At 36.7% G+C, this 19,705-nt stretch overlaps 1 protein-coding gene across 4 annotated transcripts; it reads right to left on the bottom strand.

The window, feature by feature from the left end:
- Window positions 1-1,308: 1,308 nt before the first annotated feature.
- Window positions 1,309-18,862, bottom strand: LOC101267696 (uncharacterized). Of its 4 annotated transcripts, none has more exons than XM_026030106.2 (10): window positions 18,660-18,801; window positions 14,716-14,792; window positions 14,305-14,631; window positions 11,771-14,220; window positions 11,542-11,681; window positions 9,203-11,074; window positions 9,010-9,058; window positions 8,679-8,923; window positions 7,882-7,989; window positions 1,309-1,988 (listed from the first exon to the last, which is right to left on the bottom strand). In XM_026030106.2, exons 3-10 carry the CDS (start codon window positions 14,492-14,494, stop codon window positions 1,727-1,729), a joined length of 5,316 nt encoding a protein of 1,771 aa, XP_025885891.2. In that variant the 5' UTR covers window positions 14,495-14,631; window positions 14,716-14,792; window positions 18,660-18,801; the 3' UTR covers window positions 1,309-1,726. The 4 variants fall into 4 exon arrangements, with proteins under 4 accessions (XP_025885891.2, XP_069151419.1, XP_004236497.2 ...); XM_069295318.1 differs by having other exon boundaries at window positions 1,309-1,958; XM_004236449.5 differs by lacking the exon at window positions 14,716-14,792 and having other exon boundaries at window positions 1,309-1,958; window positions 18,660-18,862.
- Window positions 18,863-19,705: the final 843 nt, after the last annotated feature.

Below are 19,705 nucleotides of genomic sequence, written 5' to 3'. Positions count from 1 at the left end.
GCTTAAATAAAATCTCACCATTAGTGAAAACAAAAGTCCTTAAAAGGTGATAATCCCATATCCCAATATAATCTCACAAATAAATTTCGAAGAAGATAATGTATAGGCAAACCTTATTCATGCCAAGTAGTCATTATTTCTGATAAACCGTTTGCAATTTAATTTTTCATTTTCAAGGTAGTGAACAATTACTTCATAACAAGTTGTCACTAGTTCTGCGTGGCTTTCATTTGTCCGCATGCAAATAAATATTTAGTAGCGCCTACAATCTTACAAAGAAAGGAATCCTTCATAAAATTGATCGAAAATCCGATAATGAAAGGACACCGGTCAACAATTCAAAAGTACGACGAAAATAACGCAATAATAATTCAGAGTAACTCTTCCTAACGAAGTCAATTAGGACCTCAATAATCACATCATGGGTTAAATGCCTCGAGGGATTGTTATCAAACATAACATTTCATAAATTCTGACCTAATTTCATTTGGTACCATCGACCATAAGCAACAATTATATTTCTGCTGCGATAAACTATACGACACATTAGTTGCACATGAACTAGTTTTTCAAACTCTTCCTGCAAAACATTGTGCAATTTGATGTTGGATTCAAGCACAATTATTTAAACACATTCTCTGCAAATAACCAACTTAAAGTAAAAGATTAAACGAACTTCCTTATTAACCGTTTAAAACAAGATTTTAAATCATACAAACATGGCCCGACCAACTTGTTGAAGTGACCCGCCCATTTAAAAATGGACTGGTGCAAAGTAGTTATGCCAAAACCTGCTGTTTGGGAGATGAATCATTACATTACCAAGGCACCAACACACGCATCTAAAAAGATGCTGTCATGCAGCAACCTGATTTCTGGTAAATCAAACAGTTAATAACGTTATGAACAGTTCACGTTAAGTAAAATGGAGATAGAGATTGAGATGAGCACAATACTCTCCAAGAGTGTCATTTCAAGTAAAATGGAGATAGAGATTGACCTAAAATGCTCGATATCTCGAGTAATTTTGTACGCCTTTGGCGTTCTGTAAGCAACCATGCGCAACATAATGTTAAGTCATACCTGCCAAAAATCTCTTCCCATTCATACCATGTAAATTCCAAAGACTGGTTTGATGTGTGACCATTCCTAGCCTGAAGCAGGAGTGACCAGAGAAAAACCCAGGCATTGATGTTGCTAACGGCTGTTGAGGGATTCTACTGGTATAAAGAAATCCTTTCTTTGCAGGGTCCGCAGGAGAGGAGGATTCCAAGTATCAAAAAGGTACAAACAGGCAACAGAAACAACTTCACAAAGCTGACATTCATATTTACCTACTACGATAAAGCCTAGGCATAATATATTTACCTAGAAGATGTGAAATTCAAGTACACTGTAACCTGACCTTAAACAATTATCATTACATTCACAACACTGAACTAACTACATATGGACATCTCTCTATCTCTAACTATGGAGAGAGACACATGGGAACGAACAACATTTCTTGACAATCGACATAATTGGCCTACATGCAAAAATTGAACTGCCTATATTGCATTCGAGGTAGCAATTTAGAGACATTTCTTTCTGCAATGGCATCTTTATGTGGCTCTATTTCTGCTGCTGCTAGTGCCAGTACATAATTAGCAACAAAACTTCCAAGGGATGTGGAGCTAGTGGATTGATGACGAGAATGCGGAAAAAATATGAACTAAATCAATGATCATAGTGAAAGACATTGTACCCTATCAGGGAGATTTTGAGGCATTGGGAACGCAGTTACGTATCTTTGCAGAAAAGGTTTATGGCTATGTGCAGAAGCATCTGTTGAAGATGACTCAGCACCACCGGATTGCCCCCGACCATGAAACCTTGCAAATCGATAGAAGACTGAGAACTTCTCCAGCTCTTGTCCTTCAACTATCACATCTAATAGAGACGCTCTCTTGTCCAAACTGCACCATATAGTGGCAGCACAATCAGAGCTATGTGAATTGACAAGTGTCCTAATCAGTAACACATCAAAGATAAAATGAACTACTTATATTAATAGGAAGCATTTATAGAAAGCAGATATAAGGACAGCAGCAGAGTTACTGATTAAAAAAGAAAGGCAGTGTTAATTTTCTCAGAACAGACTAGATAGCTTCATGCACATGGTGTAATTGAAGAAGTGTAGGGCAAAGCAAATATGCACTCTCGAAGATTTTGTCCTAATTAGCCCAATTTTCTTCATTTGGTGAAGTGAGAAAAGGCGGATTTGATCATAAAAAGAACTTTTACCCACATCTTTCAATTTTCGAAGATGCGCTAAATCATTAGAGAAGATGTGATTTCCAAGTCTAAGTAAACCTCCATGTGTCCTTGTCCTTTTGAATTTAGATCTAGTTGATAATCTATATCTATATCTATGTATATTTTTTATACTAAAGGCATGAATCCAAACTTGAAAAGTTAAATTACTTAAATGTCCCTCTAATCTAAAAAACCTAACACACTTGCTATAACAAAAGAAAAAAAAACTACGGCAACAAACTCTTCCGACCATATTTCGTACTCTTTTGAACAAACAACCATTCAAACCCAAAACTATTGAAGTTAATCGTTTTGCCAAGAATTCCTAGGTTGGACTGATCATATAAAAAAATTTGCATGTCAAACATATAAAGGAAATTACAAAAACTGAATGTGGTAGAAAACAATGCTATACTTCAATCTTAATGATGTCCCTCTTCCAGAGAAGCTTTGTTTGATTTCTCCAGATTTCACAAGCCCAACATCAAAAATATTGGACCTTGAATATTTTCACAAATTATATGAACCAGATTAAGATTTGAGCAAGGCGGAGAGAAAGCTACAGTATATAAGTTGCACGACAATTGTTGATTAGAGATATGGGTTGCAAGTCTTCGCCTTGTTTTTTCCTCACATTCTGCTTTAATTTGATCATTTTCCCTGTTTTTTCACTGTGCTACATATTATTCTTCTTAGATTTGTGCAACATTTAATAAATATTGGTTACGGGATGATCCCTAAGCAACTTATTAACATGTACAACATGATCTCAGTTTTTAACCAATTAAGATGTCAGCTTTGCTCATCATTACAAATGTTTAAAGATGGACGTTAAACTTCAAAGATGTTATAGCGTCACTCCTATGTATATTTTTCTATATATATGTATGTATATATGAATTACCTTTTCAATTGCTTTTTTTCTATTTTGTTTATCACTTTTCTCAAGTATTTCAATCATTCCATGAATGATACTAGTTGTACTCTCTCCGTCCCAATTTAAGTGTCTTAAATTGATTGGGTACAAAGTTTAAGAAACAAAAGGAGACTTTTGAATTGTGGTCTTAAATTAAATGGGTGGGTATTCCTTTAAATATTGTGGAGAACTTGCTTGCTAGAATGTTGGAATAGGAAAACTTACTAAATATAGAAAGAGATATACTTTTAGGGACGTAACAAAAACAAAAGTAAGACACTGAAATTGGGAAAGAGGGAGAAAGTATTTATTATTATTGATTATTTTTGTTTCATGGGAAGCAACTTTGTACTTTATAGACGTGTATTTGTGTGATCGGGTTAGAGGTCATCAATTATCTTCCTCATTTGATTTTTGTAAAATTGTCCTTTTTAGTTTGTGCTTAGTTCAATATTTAGTTCACTAATATTTAGTCAAGTGTATCGGTTTATATATTGGATGTCCAAAACTAAATGAATAGCTGAGATTGATATCATGTTATAATTAAGCTTTTCGACGCATTGGGTTTGCATAGAAACGGGGGTTATCCTGTGCACACCCAATGGATAGTGGTTGCGGATTTCCCTTGTCATAAAAATGAGTTTTCAGTCATTAGTTGTGCCTCTTCGACACCTCTCCCTAGAAACTCCAAGCATTTTTTCTCCCATGGTGACTCGAACTTAAGACCTTCGAATTAAAAGTAGGGATGCTTACCATCTGAGCAACTAGCGGGATTTACCCAATGCGCACTTAAAGGATAGCAGATGTGGGTTTCCCTTTTCATAAAAATTAAAATTAAAATTAAGCTTTGAGTCATTGGTTGTGCCTCTTTGGCAATTTTGTTTAGCCCTCCCTAGGAACTCCCACCCTTTTGCTCTCTTAGTGACTCGAACTCACAACCTTCAAGTTGAAAGTGAAGGTTGCTTACCATACGAGCAACTCACTTTTGTCTGCCTCTTTAACATTAATTATCAAATTTATTGAATAGGTGCTACATGTCTTTGCTTCTTTATTAGTTGAGTTGAAAAGCATTACTCTATAAAGTATTGCCAAAGAAATAAATTCAAAGTTACAAGTTCAACAAGGTAAATTTCCTATATTCATATATCTACTCGATTAGAAGATTAATCGTGTGACTTTTAATGCCTTCTATTTTAAGAAAATATATAATGTATTGATAGAAGTTTTGGTTAGAGAAGTTGAAGTGTTTACACATGTGTCTGTTATTAATCATTGAAAATTGCAAAATGTGTCTGTCATTAAGCTTTGATTGTTTATCTTCATAGATTTAGACAATATCCAATTATAATAATCTCAACCAAGTCTCCATACGACAATCACCTTAATCGTCGATAAAAACTTGTACTTTGATTTCGAGGTGTATTATTTACTCAAAAAAAATTAATTATATAGATATTATTTTACACTAGGATGAACTACATGGCTAGGGCATACGCAAGTGGCGAGAAACTAAGAGATTTTAATGCACAAAGTCTCTTAGCTAAATGGGATGGTGTGCGATTTTTTAGCCTTTAAAAATTGCTTTCTCACTAGACAAAGTAGTCATTTAACTATTTCTCAAATATATAGAACTTATAAAATAATTTTGTTAACAAACTTTTCCTTATTTGAACTATATAAGCAATTCTAATATTACAACCTAAGTTGCTTGGACCAAGTGCAGGTGTCTGATACAGGTGCGGGTCTAGAGGTTGGATCTTTCATGTTTAAATTTTCAAGATTCGGGGATATGGATCCATATATGGATACGGGTGCGGGGATTTGCCTTAAAATAATTAAAATATCTAAAAACAGAGCTATTAAACCTAGAGCTATTAAACCTAGATTATGAAATATTATGTGGAGAACTTGAGGAGAATCTCGGAAAAGAAGTGACGTAGAAATTTTTATATAAAAGGTATTACATTTTCTTCAAATTCACCTTAGCTTTTGTATTAATTAAACAAATCATTAAAATTGTCTAGACTTTCCCCATCGATTTTGGTCAAAGTACTCCAAGTCAGTCACCCATGTCGTGTCGACACAGGAACACCACCATAAGTAGACAGTCCGAGCAACTTAGTTTACTACTAACTAAAGTATTACTCACCAAACCTTTCCATATTTAAACCACTATATACAAAGTTAAAATCAGTCAAAATAAGATTGATGAATACCAAAGCAAATCCACTAACAAAAGAAATAGATCTCAAGAAAAATGCAAATACTAATCTAATTTACAAAAAACATAATACCCAACACGACCACCCCCACCACACCACCACACCCCGAGAAAAAAAGACTATCCTACCCGAGCTGAAAACGATTCACTTCACAATATTGTTAATTAATTTTATAGCTAAACTACGACTCAGCCACTTCAATTTGAAAGCAATTTGCTCCTACAATTGAAAAAATACAGTATTTTACATTTCTTAGAATTTCTTAATGTATTTCTATGATGATTACTTCTTTCAAATACTTCATTTCAGGAAACAAGGGATTACAACACAACTATTTATTCAATTTTCTGTAGTATATGTTGCTTGTGTTAATATACTTGGTACACTTATTTTCCTAAAAAATTAACTTGTGAAAAATATTACTCCTTTCGTTTTAATTTGTTTGTCTTGTTTTAATAACTCCACAATTTTAACTTTCCGAATTGGCAGACCACAAAATTCAAGGATAAATTCTTTAGTTTAACACCACAAGATTCAAAACTCTACTCTACACTCCTAAAATATGTCAAATCACAACAAGACAAACAAATTAAAATAGAGGGAGTGCACTCATACAACTTTAATTTATTCACTATTATTTATTGGTTAAGATATTTAACATAGTAATTATTTGTTCATTTGTTATTGCTATTGAGATTTTGGGTTATTTATATATGCAATAAATAAAATTTAAAAAATTGTATTGATTGGGTTATTTATATACACAATAAAAAGAATTTTAAAAAATTGTATTGATTGGTACCTACCTCTCGCTATGAGGCAGAGGCTTGTCGCCTTTCGCCGTCCAAAACACTAATTGAGAGGAGTCCTTATTTTTTTGTCATAGAAATACATAATATAAAAAGTGACACCAAAATAATTCAAAGTTGGAAACTAAATTTTGTGGCACAACTCTACTAGGTTTATGAGTCTTCATTCTATATTATAAAAGTATAACCGATCTAATTTGTTATAATTTGCTTATTTTAGTGAAAAATGAGAATTAAATTGAAAGAGATATAACATGGGAAACTAGAAAGATCACAGTTTTTGTAAGCTTTAATTCTTATTTATAATTTAAACAAACATTTTAAAATTATGCATTATATATATTAAAAGATTGTTATTGATGAACTTGCCGAGAGTCTTTCAAAAATCATCTCTCTACCTCCATGAGGTAGTGGTACGGTATGCATACACTCTACCCTCCCCAAACCCACTCACTGGGATTCCACTGGGTAAGTTGTGGTATATTAAAAGATTGTTAGAGTTACATACAAATTTTACAACAATCGCTAGGCTACACGGGTGAGGCACTTAAACACTATATTAAAAACACAAAATCTCTAAATGAATTGTTGTTCGCCTTTTTTACCCCTTGCAAATAGGGTTCACAATGAATGAATTTGTAACTGAATTATTTTTCAAATTCTTGGGACTTTGAAGTTGAACTAAAAAATTCCTATTAATAATCTTTCTTCATTGATCTATATAGAAAGTCCTACTATTTAGGATTTAAAACTAATAAAGATTTTACCTTATATAAACTTTATTCGTATTTGAATGTTTTTACAAGGTGTAGTAACCATTAATCACTATTAACGTTATTCAAAGTTTTTATTACACTCTCTTAGTTCTCAGAGAACTCGGGAGAATTAGAATTTCTAAGAACTAACAAATCTACTTTTCAATATCTAATTCATCATTGTTTCACATAACATCATCAATTTTTCCTCTTTTATAAATATTTCTCTATTTGGTTGCTAATTGTTTTAGTTTTCAAATTTAGAAGTTCATTAATTGATAGTAGAATTACACATACACACAACATAACCAGTGTAGTCCACAAAGTGTGATCTAGAGAGGGTGTATGGAGGTTGTTTACACTAGACACTTGGCTCATGGAAAAACAGTCCAATCGACTGGAGAAAAAGCAATGGAAACGAAAGCGTAACAAAGTATTCTTAATAGTAATAACTACAGCAAAATAATCCGATAATTGGAAGCATAATAGAGCGTGTACCCAAAGACCAGTAAAGCTGAAATCAAACTAGACTTCAGCATTTTGTGCAGTTCTGCTTTAACCAGGCAGACTATTTCTAATCATATTACAGACACCTCCAAATAAAGAGGTAAAAATGAGAAACAATCAGAGTAAATAAAACGACCAAGCTCAAATGTAATCAACTTCTAAAATATCTCGTGAATACTGAACTTATCTTCTATTTGAACCTATTCAAATGCCACAAGGAAAGACATCCTGATTTCTTACATGGCTTGATTCCTTCAACTATTTTTCTTTCCCTCCCACCACTACCAAAAAATAATGAATAGTTGTGCATGTAGTACATACGAATAATTTTAGTGATGGAAGTTGCTTTTATTAGCATAAAATGAACCACGTACCTCACAAAGTTACTTTCTAACTTCCTAGCTTTTCCCATCAACTCATCCATAGCTCTGCCGAAGTGATGTCTATCATTTCTCTCAGATGCCTTGCACTTGTCAGGAAGACTAGTAATACATCAAACAAATTATTAGGACCTCAGCAACCAATTTGTAGATGCAAATTAATCAATCTCAAGTAATAACTAGAGCATCAACAAAAAAAAACAGCTGAAATGTGGATGTCTCAAGGCTGGGAACTTCTTATAAGGAGAATATTGAATGATAGGGGGGTAGCTAGGTTGACTGAATTCAGTAAGCAGATGGAAGACTTTAAAGGTTTACAGAGGGGGTGGTTACATTGTGGTGGCAGGCATAACAGTGGCAGTTACAAGGACACTGCAGCGCACAAGATCATGAATCAATCTTCCCAGCAGCTTATTAATTGGCCATGGAAGTACATTTGCAAAATCAAGATACCCTATAAAGCAGCTTTACTTGGTTGCTAGCAAAAGAGGCTGTCTTGACCCAAGATAATCTCATAAAGGAAGGAATTTTACTTTGTTCAAGCCTCAAGGTGCTATCTATGTGGGGAAGAAGCTGTAACAGTTAGACCCTTATTCTTACACTGCAGGATAACAACTGTGATTGTTACCATGGAAACATGTTTGGAAATCAAAACACCCTATAAAGTAACTTGTTTTACTTGGCTGCTAGCAAAAGAGTCTCTCTTCACCCAAGATAATCTCATAAAGAGAGGAATTTCACTTCATTCAAGCTTCAAGTTGCTATGCATGCGGGGAATAAGTAGAACTTACTGTTCTTTGCCATCATGAGGCATATTGGTATCAGCGTTCAAGCAAGAGACCATGCTGCATGCATCCCCCAATGCCAATCTGGAAATGGAGTAAGCCACACTCTCATACTCCGATTTAGCATCAGCAAATAGAATTGCTGCGGGCGGAGGATAAAATAGTTGCTGCATAAGCTGAGTGGTCAACATAAGCCTTCTTCTAGCCTTAAGCCTTGGTGGCCCATCATCAAAAGAATCAATTTCTTTAACCTGTAATCAGAAGAATGTAGGATGTCAGAAATGAAATGCCAACCAAATACCAAATAAGATGATTATTAGAAGACAAATCAAAACACCTTTTCAGTAAGCCTATTAACTGCTTTGGCCCACTCTATATCCGATAGGCTGCCAAATTGAAAATTAAATGCATCAACAAACATGATGTTGGAATAACATAATAACCAAAGTGAAAACAAAAGATGGAATAACAGAAGCAGCCAAATAGCTTCAAGGCAAAAGGATCTATCAAAGTTGTTGCACAATAACAACCTGATTGTCTGATCGCTCCATAAATCCAGAGAAATTTCTTTGTACCAAGGAGTGAATTCATATGTAGACCGTTTCCGCTTTTTGGGCTTCATGATTGGATTCTTCTGATCAACACTCATGGACAACACTTGAAGAGAAGAAAAATGTTCAGTTCCAGCAGAGTTGGCGACTGATCTTTGCCCAAAATTACCAATTTGACTTTTATCAGCAGTTGCATGGATTACATGCTGAATAGAGTTAAAAGCATACAAACCACTGGTATACTTCGCAGGAGTGAAAGGTTGCTCTGCTGTCTTCATGGCAGCAGCTCTGTGTACATCATACATCTGTAACATCTGCCCGTTTTTGAAGCTTCCACACTGATCGAACCATGATGGTGCCATATGTGGACTAATCTGAGTTTGCTCAGGCATAATAGAACTAGTATTGCTGTTATGAGAGCCAATCTGAGATTCATCCTGTCTAAATGCAACATCGTGAGGAGTCACCCTTCCTCCATGTTGAAATGATAAACTTCCCTGCAAATCATCTGGCCCAGCATAATTTAGCATTCTAGAATCAGCAGACGGAACTTGCTGAGTAGCTGCACTGCTGTCTGGTACCATCATTCTTTTAAAGTTCATCTTGCTTGGGTCAGTCTCCATGTTTTTCATGGTCCACATTTGGTTTAGTAAGGAATAACTTTGATTAGGAAAGCTATTTGGTTTCAGTGATCGGCCAAAGGCTTCAATATCTCTCTGCATAGAGGTAGATTCATGGAGATTCTTGACAATAGATTCTCTACCCTGTGAATCATCCATCTCCTGCACTAAGTTAACATTTACCGTAGGTACTGGCTCAGAAATGTTCTCCTTTTCTCCCAGTTCTTCCCCCTCGACAGAATGCAGAGGATTCCCTGAACCACTACCAAGCTGAGACATGAAAGTCCCTCCTTTATTGGCATCTGGATCACCTTGCCTCTCTGGAGCAGATAATGATGACTCCGTAATATTCGTCTGATTCAGCTGGGAAATATGAGAAGCATCCTTGCTATACTGACTACTAAAAAGGTGCGGTGGTGGTGGAAAGTTGGTCCGCATATTAGTTAACTTCTTGGAAGATGAATCCTGCAGAGATATCCCAGGCATTAAAAAAGATGGGGAAGCTGGCACTGGCTCCTTGGATGAAGGTCGATTAATGGAGACGCTTCCATGGGGTCCATTGGCACTACTTAACTGAGACTTTCCTGTAGAGAGCGCAGGGCTATACGGTATATTGCCAGCCCCGTCAGACAATGGTCCTCTGCCACAATCTCCTCTTTCTGTTGAATGGGAAGCATGTTCATCAAAAGATACACCAATCGACTGATTGGTTGAATCTTCCCCACTAGCCCTAACCATGTGGGGATTTTGAATCGGATTTCTCAAGTAGGTATGACCAGAAGCTGATTCGAATGCTGAAGAGAAGTTCCCAGACATGGTATGCGTATCAGTTTCTTTAATTGTAGAAGTGTTACGCTGCGACTCTTGCTGTAAGAGATCAGAAGGGGAAGGCGAGGGTTGAGTCTGATGGGGACGGAGCATCTGACCCCGACTTTTCTCTCTAACCTCGGCAACAGAATGGTTTGCATGTGAAGACTTAACTGCTTCATTAGGGCCTTGAGATGACAAGAGATGGGTTTGGACTGAGATCTGCTGTGATGGAGGGCCAAGTTGAAGACCAAAACCTTGAGAGGCAGAAGACTGACCTCGCCAGAGGTGTCCAGCAGATCCATCCGAATTTTCGGCTTCAGGAACATCAGACGATGCTTTATGTTCATAACTGTTGAAGTGAGCCGTAGAACCACGCTCTCTCGATGGGTCCATCTTCTGAAGAAGTTGTAGCATGTCTGGGCTGCAATGAGAAAACCAGTCAAAGCATCAGATCTATACATCCTGAATTAAAAGATTACAGATGAATGCTCCAAAGAACCATATAAAGTTATAGCAGATAACTTATTTAATCTATTACTGTGTACCTAGGAAATTAACAAAGCATGTGCATGGGCAATATCTGAGTCAAAATTGCAAAAATAGTGTTTGAAATTCAAGTTGAAAAAAGGTTTATGGAAGTTGGAATTCTGTTTGGACATAAATTTCATTTAGAAAGAGAAAATTTCTCAAACTTAAAAGGTGAAACATCACTTGAAAAAACAACTTAAAATACTACTTATTTCATGTAAGTTCAAAAAATATTCCAATTGAAACCCAAAACTTCTAGCCAAACTTCAACTTGGATATAACTATTTCAGTATTTGAGTACTGAAAAAAATATATCCTGCCAGACGGGCCTTTCTAAGTTATGAGAACAGAATTGACAACCTAGATTTTGGAGCCGTATTTGGAGGAAGCCCGATAGATCTATTTATCAGTGTAGACATATTGGATGCACCGCCAGGAAAGCCACCACCAGAGTGCACCCCATAGCCTTTTCTGTCAGTCAGCTCATCAGATGCACGCACCTGTATATTAGGAGACATTCTCCTTTAATTACTCACCAAAGGTTTATAGAAATTAACATAATTATATTATAATCTATCAGAAATAGCACCTTTGCCAAATCGGTCTCAATATTAGGAACCTGAGCCAACGGAGACTGTCCATAGTGGGCCACATCCTTATCGACGTTTCCTATAGGATGATGCTGAAACTTGTTAGCCCACGAATTTCTCCGGCCAACCTCATTAGACAACTTGTGCTTCCCAGTAGGCAAAAACCTTGAATCCCTAGCATCTGACATTACATTTTCCCTAACATCACCAGTAGAAGAATGAGGGGATAAGTTAGAGCGATGGCTGTCATTTGAGTTCTCCTGTTTATCGCTGTTCTCCATCTCATGCATTTTACCCTCTTTGTCGTCAATATCCCGAGATGAGTGCAAAAGCTGGTTGTCCTCAGAAACATGATGCTGTAAGACCTCCCCTTTGTTAACACTAGATTTTACAAACTGATCAGCGTTCTTCCAATAACTAGATTGATGATTATTTTTGAAGAACTGACTGGTTTCCTTGCCACTCGTCATGGTACTTGAGTTAGGTATTGCAGCAGAATTATGCAAGCCAAAGACCTCAGAATTTGCCTGGGGACTACCCACAGATGATTCGGTGGGCGCCATAGTAACTGTAGTATTACTGCCAGGATTAGAATTCCATCCTGCACCCCTACAAACAATTTCACCCTGAATGAACTTCTGATTGTAATCTACTGCATCTCCAGAGGGTATTGCTGATTCAAGAACACTCCAACCAGCTGATTTATGGTATTGTTCCGTAGCTCCACCAAATTCGGGTGCCAAATTACTAGAAATATGTTTTGAAGTCATTTCCCTGTCAAGATTTGAAGTCTTCTCAACCATCTGGCAACCTTCAGCACCCAACATTTGTGATTGACCTAACTTAGACCACTTATTTTCGTCTGATGACTGTGCAAGTCTCTGAGAAGAATCTGATTGCAGACTCTTGCCTGGCTCAAAGGGAAACCTCTGTCCCTGAACATTGTGATAGCTATTTCTCATATTGGGGCTACCAGAGGAATGAACAGAAACAGAATTCAACGATGAGGCTTGGGGCAAGTTGTCTTCAGCATAAGTTGCTTTATGACTCTCACTGTTGTATGTCAAGTTGGGACTCCCGGAAGGAATTTCAGTACCATGAATATTTAAACCAGTCCACTGCTCCGGTAGACCAACATCACTGCTAGAAGTTTCTGCAACAGCAGACTGCATGAGAGCACTCCAAGTACCACCTTGGATAGATGGAGTTCCATCAAGCAATTCAGCACCATCAAAAGGATTACCACCTTCACCACTCATAGGGCTCTTGCCAAAGGCGGCCCATATGTTATCATCTGAACCAAATAAAATTCGTTCTTCTGTAGGATCTAATCCAACTTCATTCTGTGAGGGAGAAGCTCCCTTTGCTGCTTCCTCTTGTGCGGTTTCTGGAGAAACAGCTATATCCAAACTGCCACGAAATTCGTGTAGAGCTGATGCATTTTGCATGCTATCAACTTGCTGAAGGTTTTCCACATCCATTGGACTAGATAGAGCATGGCTTGGAGCATCTCCAAATACATTATCAACTTGGAGTCTCTGTCTAGAGAGGAAAATCCCGTCCTGTCCACTGACATGATCTGCTAATGGAGTATATTGATTAACTGGAAATGAACTATTAAAAGTTGGCATTTGCTGCACTGGTTGCTTATCTGTCACCCCTTGTGAAAATTGGTTTAGAGATGGTCTTGAACTAGAAACAGGAAATCCATATAGAGATTGATCAATCTGTTGAGGAATCAAACCCATTAAGTGTTGTGCTTGGCCATTATTGGTGGGAATGAGTCCACTGGAGGACCCTTGAAGTACTAGAGAACCACGCTGTGACCAGTTTGTGTTGCCAAGCTCATTTGCCCAGGATTGATTTAATGCACCAGAGTTCGCAGTGCCATTAACTAATGCAGAGGAATGGACATCAGATGCTACCTTAGGACAGGTAGAAACTTGATTCAACGTATTTTGTTGCCTTGCTTCCAGTTGAATTTGTTGTTGTCTCTGAAGTTCTTGCTGCATCTTCATGAACATAACCTGCTGTTGAAATTGCTGCATGTCGTTAATCCCAGACTGCTGGCGCTGCAAAGAATGCAGCATGTTTGATTGCTGATGAGAGATTTGCTGACCACCAAAAAGATTGCCACTGATAGGACTATCCGAAGGTTCTGATCTAACAGATACTCCTGTCTGCTGCTCAGGACCCAACCATTGCTGTGACTCAAAAATGGATGAACCTCCTGAGGCTATATTACGTTGATCAGAACTAGTATCCACAGAAGGAAAGTTTGTTTCATCCTGCCTTGTCTGGTAAAACTGATTACCATACATGTAGCCATTCAAATTTGGCTGCTGGCTCTGTGACTGACTTTTACCAAACTCGGGCCTCGGAATTGGCTGTGTAAAATTTAAACCATGCTGCCCATTGAATGGATAACTGATTATTCCTCTCCCAGCGTCTGCATGCAGGAAAAGTAAAAGATCAAACACGGCCATTCAGCAAGCAAATAATAATTCAGAGAGCACACTACATGTTAAATTACCAGAGTTCTGCAAATTGTAATTTTTTGTGTTGGAACTCAGCACACCTATTTGTCTCTGACTTCCAGCCCACATATTGCCCCTTGAAGTTGGCCAGTTGATGTCTGCTACCGGAGAATTGTGTTGTACTTGTGACAAGCTGTCTTGTGCAAAAAAATTGTGAACACTATCTCCAAATTCATTGCCAGGCATAGATGATTCTCCACAACCTCTGACTGTAAAATTTTGCAACTGAATCTTCTAATACTTGGCATTACAATCAATGTACTACTCAGAACATATACATAGTCACTTTGGATAACTATTTTGAGCTGTCTGTCTTGAAACTCCTGCAAGAAGATCATTCAAGTTTCAATTAAGAGTTGCAAAAGCATGTTGTAAGTGCCACATTGTCAGGTTCTTCGGGATATTACTTCAGATGAAAAGGTGATCCGATGTAAGAATGGACCATTAGCATTGATGAACTACTTCCATGCATAAGCTCTATAAACTACAAGAAGATATCATAAGGAATAAGTGGAGGTACTGAAGCTCAACACTAACAGTCCGCACAAATCAAAGAAACGACCTAAACGGATGAAAAAGAGGAACATGATATTAACAAAAGAAAGAATAATTGGAAACGATCCAAGATTGGATCAATATAAAGCATTTAAACGAGACTACCAAAAGCACGAAACGTGACTCCATTTGCACTTATGTGAGTTATTCAGAGAGCAACAAATAGAAGTGTCTTTGAAGGGATAGAAATGAATTTTATAAGATTAGGAAGTGGCATTTTACCCCTTATTTGTTTTTGGTGCACCAAGAAGTTCTTTATATTGACAACTGGGTGTTGTTCTTGGAGAACCATATTCCTATGTAGGTCTCTACGTTTTGGTATACCTCATGTAGCTTTTTATGCCCAACTTTTCAAAAAAAAAAAAAGATGCAAGTCGCACACATACAGAGGAAAAAATAGAAGGCTGCCTGAAAGAGCAGACCATATCTAATGCAAACATTCAAATGCATAGTCTCTTAGTGTAATAAAAAATGATGACTGAAGATGTTAAAAGAGGAGGATGTAACCCTATACATGGAGCAATATTGTCCTAATAACCTACATCCTCTAGAAATCAATAAATGGATAATAAAGTGAAAAACAGAGCACAATGAAGCAAATACGGTTTAGACATTATTGGTCTACTTACATAGTTGGTATTTGATATAGTGTATTTAATCAGTTAAGAATTCTATGTCATCGTATGGTCGAGTGCGACGATGAGAATCTCTAATTTTAAAGACACAACAATTTGTCCTATCATATGATCCATTGAGAATCAGAATTGAACGAGCTTGAAGGGGTAAGTGGTTACTATTGATTAGTATAGTCAAACCAACAAGTCTGAGATTAAGGCATAATAATAATTGTCTGTTGCATCTTCGAGATAGATTTTGCCTGCCAAAGACTAGAAACCCTTCCAGACATGGTCAAAGGCAGGCCATCAGGATTGAAAGGATAAATTCTCTCAATATGGCTGTACTGGAAACCAAATTTGGACCTAACATACAAATCAATTCTTACTTTCCTTTGGAGTTAGATCTACAATTCCATACAATGGAAGGACTAGCATGTTGAGCTTTACCCTGACTAGCTTAGTAAAGAATGCATTTCTGCACATGATCTCAAAATGTCCCTATGCAAACTAGTGGCATACATCAGGACACCTCCAGAACACATCACAGGTCAAGTTGAAAATCCTCATTATTAATAAATTTGTGATGCTTGTTCTTATTTAACATGGTCATGTGGTCCCAGAAAAATTTAATGACTTAACACTACAAAATTATTGCTCATGTGACCACTTTACTTTGCATTATACGGAAGTCAAACCCCTAATCACAATTAGAACATCACACCATACAGCTACCATACAGCTCTTATCATAAGGTGCTACCCTCTCATCAAGACCCTACGATTCACTCATTGTTGCCCTTCCAACAATCTTCACTTCTGCAACAACTCATTTCTACTGCAGAACATTTAGATCACCTTCTTAATCTGTGAAAAGTTTACCGGGGATAAACCTATTTGAATTTATAATGCTAAACGGTAATTGCAACTTATTCCATATTGTGGTGGTTGAGTAGCTTAATTTTTTTATTTGGCCCTATTGACACTTGAGCCACCATAGTAATATGATTTGTTAAACTAGAATTGAATGGAAGAACTATCAGCAAGAGGCAATCCGCCATCCCAACTACTCACGCTAACAATAAAGTTCAGGATCCACCACATATGATCTTAAGTAGAAGAAAGAGCAAGGTCTTTATTCCACTAGATCCGAGATACCACAAAACAACTATCATCCTAAACTAGCTGACAGATATCTCATTTAGGGGATCAAAAATGAATGACTTGAAGCCACCAAAGGATCATATGAAGGCGAAAATTTGAAGATGACGGCAAATGCAAATCTGGTTGCTGATTTGCAGATGTGGTGCTTCGTGAGGAACTATCTATTTTCATGTTTATTCTTGGGATTTAGGGAAGGAAACACAAAACTTAAAGAGAAAATGTCCATATTAACAAAAAGTTAAAAACAAAATCAACACAAATCAAAGGAAGAAGCAGCGAAGTCACAAGTTCATAAGGAAGACAATGTTGTGAGGTTCATGTTTTAACAGCTGCTAAACTAAATCAAGCACTCAATCAGATAGTAGATTCCAATGTGATCTTAAGTTGGACACTAAGGAGGAGATGTTAGGATCAAGTCCTTACCATCATGCCAAAAGTTTTAGGTTATAGCAAAGGTGCAACATTATTTCTTAAATAAGTCCACCAGAAAAGCGTCATGTTTGATCATAACTCCGACCCGGGCCACCCAACCCCTTGTGGGCCTTGCCATAGGCAGGATGTTGACATTACCCAACAATCCCCCTCCCAACACCTGCCTCATGCAGAAAGTTGCTCGTGGAAATCGAATCCATGACCTTGGCCCTGATATCACTTGATAGGATCAAGCAATTACCATCATACCAAAAGTTATAGCTTATAGCAAAAGTACAAGTTTATTTCTTAACTAAGTCCACCAAGCAAGCGCCATGTTCGATCATGACACTGACCCGGGCCACCCAACCCCTCGTAGGCCTTGCCATAAGGCAGGATGTAGGCTTTACCCAACAAAAGGGAGTGCGAGAGTTGGCACTTTCATGGAAAATTTCCAATAGCTTTTAGTAGGGTTGACAAAAACTTGGTACATACTCATGGAACTTTCTTGTTTACTTTGGAAACTTCTGAAAACATACTAGCATGAACAACAGGTTGCTCTTCTTTACACCCAAAGCACCGGGGTGTGTCCTAGCAGTCAATAGGGTGGAAGGAAACCATTGGAGACAGCAAAAACCCCATCAGAGACGAAAAACTGAAGGTGATTTTATTCAGTCCCCCTATTCCTCGATGGACAGAGCTACCTGGTACAGTGTTGGTGGTAGCAAGTACACCGTGGAATATTCATGATGTGTGCAATATGGCCCAAACACCACCGTTGTAGAAAATTGTTTTAACTTCTGTAAAAGATACTCTACTTTGTCATATCCCTGTATATAGGGCTTTCCTTTTACAGAAGTGCCTTTTGATCCTTAATTCAATAAACTTGGCAGTAGTTCACTTGTAATCTATTCCAAGTGACAAAAACGACAAGAGTCCACATTTCTATTGTCACCTGAGTATCTTTACATAGCCAGAATACATACTTCTAGTTTCCGTTGGGGAACTTGATAGAAAATTAACACATAAACGAATAAAATAGCCGAGTCAATTCGACAATCATATTCAAAGGAGACAGCAACGTTTGGTGGAAACATTAGCGAACAGTTTTTAGCACCTTTTGTTCTTTGAAATGGTAAGTATTATGGATGTCAAAGTATCACAGAATTTTCTGAAAAAGCAACTATCTTCAAGCTATCAAAGAAGTTCCAAAGATGGATCTCATACTTGATTCCCACTTAAACCTACAGATTAGTGCTAATCATACACTCACATTACACTCATTTGGAACAACCTTGCTCATCACCGTCTGCACAGATATCATATAAGAATTCTAAATTGTAGGTTAGAGAATCGAATTATAAAAAGACATCATTTTTAAACAACTGTATGTGTTATCTGAAAATACTCAGTTAGCATCATAGTACACAGATTTACTCAATCAAGAATAAAGCTGATGAAAAAAGCTGACTAATTCACTGAGCTCGGGCCGGAAAAAGACAAGAACCAGAAAAAATCGAGTCCAATTAAAAACAGTGCATTTTCACTGATATGGAGAAAATTAGGGCTCGTCATGAGATATGGAAGAAAATTGTTAAGAAAACTTACCTAAATGTCGAGGCTGATATCAATGGAGCTCGGAAATCGGCCGTTCGGTTATCGGAATTCTAGGGTTTTGAATCGGCGATAGATATTGCGGTGCTGTTAGAGAGAAAGAGCGAAAGAGAAATGGAAGAGCCCGTAGAGAGATAAAGTAATCGAAATAAGATTTTAACTGAAATAGTCCCTAAACTTTAAGAGATAGTTTAACTGGGTCCTTGAATATTTACATTGAGCATAATGTATACTTCAAGTTTACCATTTTACTGCACTTTGGTCCTTCATTAACTGCCAAAGCCAAACGGTAGTTGATATGCTTAACGGAAAGTAGGTCACGTGCATGGTTAAAATGTACCTCGTGGCAATGTTTGTCTCAATATTATTTATTTATTATTAAAAATAAAATAAAATATGTGTTATACTTACGATTAAATAAGTATAAATTTTTATATACGGAATTATCAGTTGCGGACGCAGTATTATAATTATTATAATTAAAGGTGTCAAGAATTTTAATAACTAGAATCGACAATCTCAAAGAATTTTCACAACACTTTAACCACTAAACTAAATATTTAATTTGTATGAACAGATTTTAATGCTTATATATGTATTTACTAAACCAAAATTTTAACCTCTGTATACAATGAAATTATCTGACGAACGAGTGTCGGTTGACACCCCTTGAGTGAAGATGGTATGCCCGGAATGAGAGGATGAATCTTGCAACTTTTTGAATAGTTCAAAGATGTTATTTGTTCACTTATATAATACAATGATATGCTTTAGGTTTTGATCAATCTCCACGAATAATTTTAGCCAAAAACTCCCCCAGAATGACATAGATACGATAAGTTGATTAGATTTTCTACTAACATATATTGAAAGTTTAATTTTTTATTGATTTTATATTTTTGATTAGTAAATCAAAAGTCATATTTTCGTATTTTTATTTTAAGACCTTTGATTTAATTTTTAGCATTTTAGCTTTAAAATAAGTGTTTCTAAACATTGTTATATGATTCAAACACTTTAAAAATATCTATAAATTATCG

Source organism: Solanum lycopersicum, chromosome 3, assembly GCF_036512215.1.
Source record: "Solanum lycopersicum chromosome 3, SLM_r2.1".
NCBI classification, from domain to species: Eukaryota; Viridiplantae; Streptophyta; class Magnoliopsida; order Solanales; family Solanaceae; genus Solanum; species Solanum lycopersicum.
Note: the sequence above shows the minus strand (reverse complement) of the source record. Positions and strands in the feature narration are given on the sequence as shown.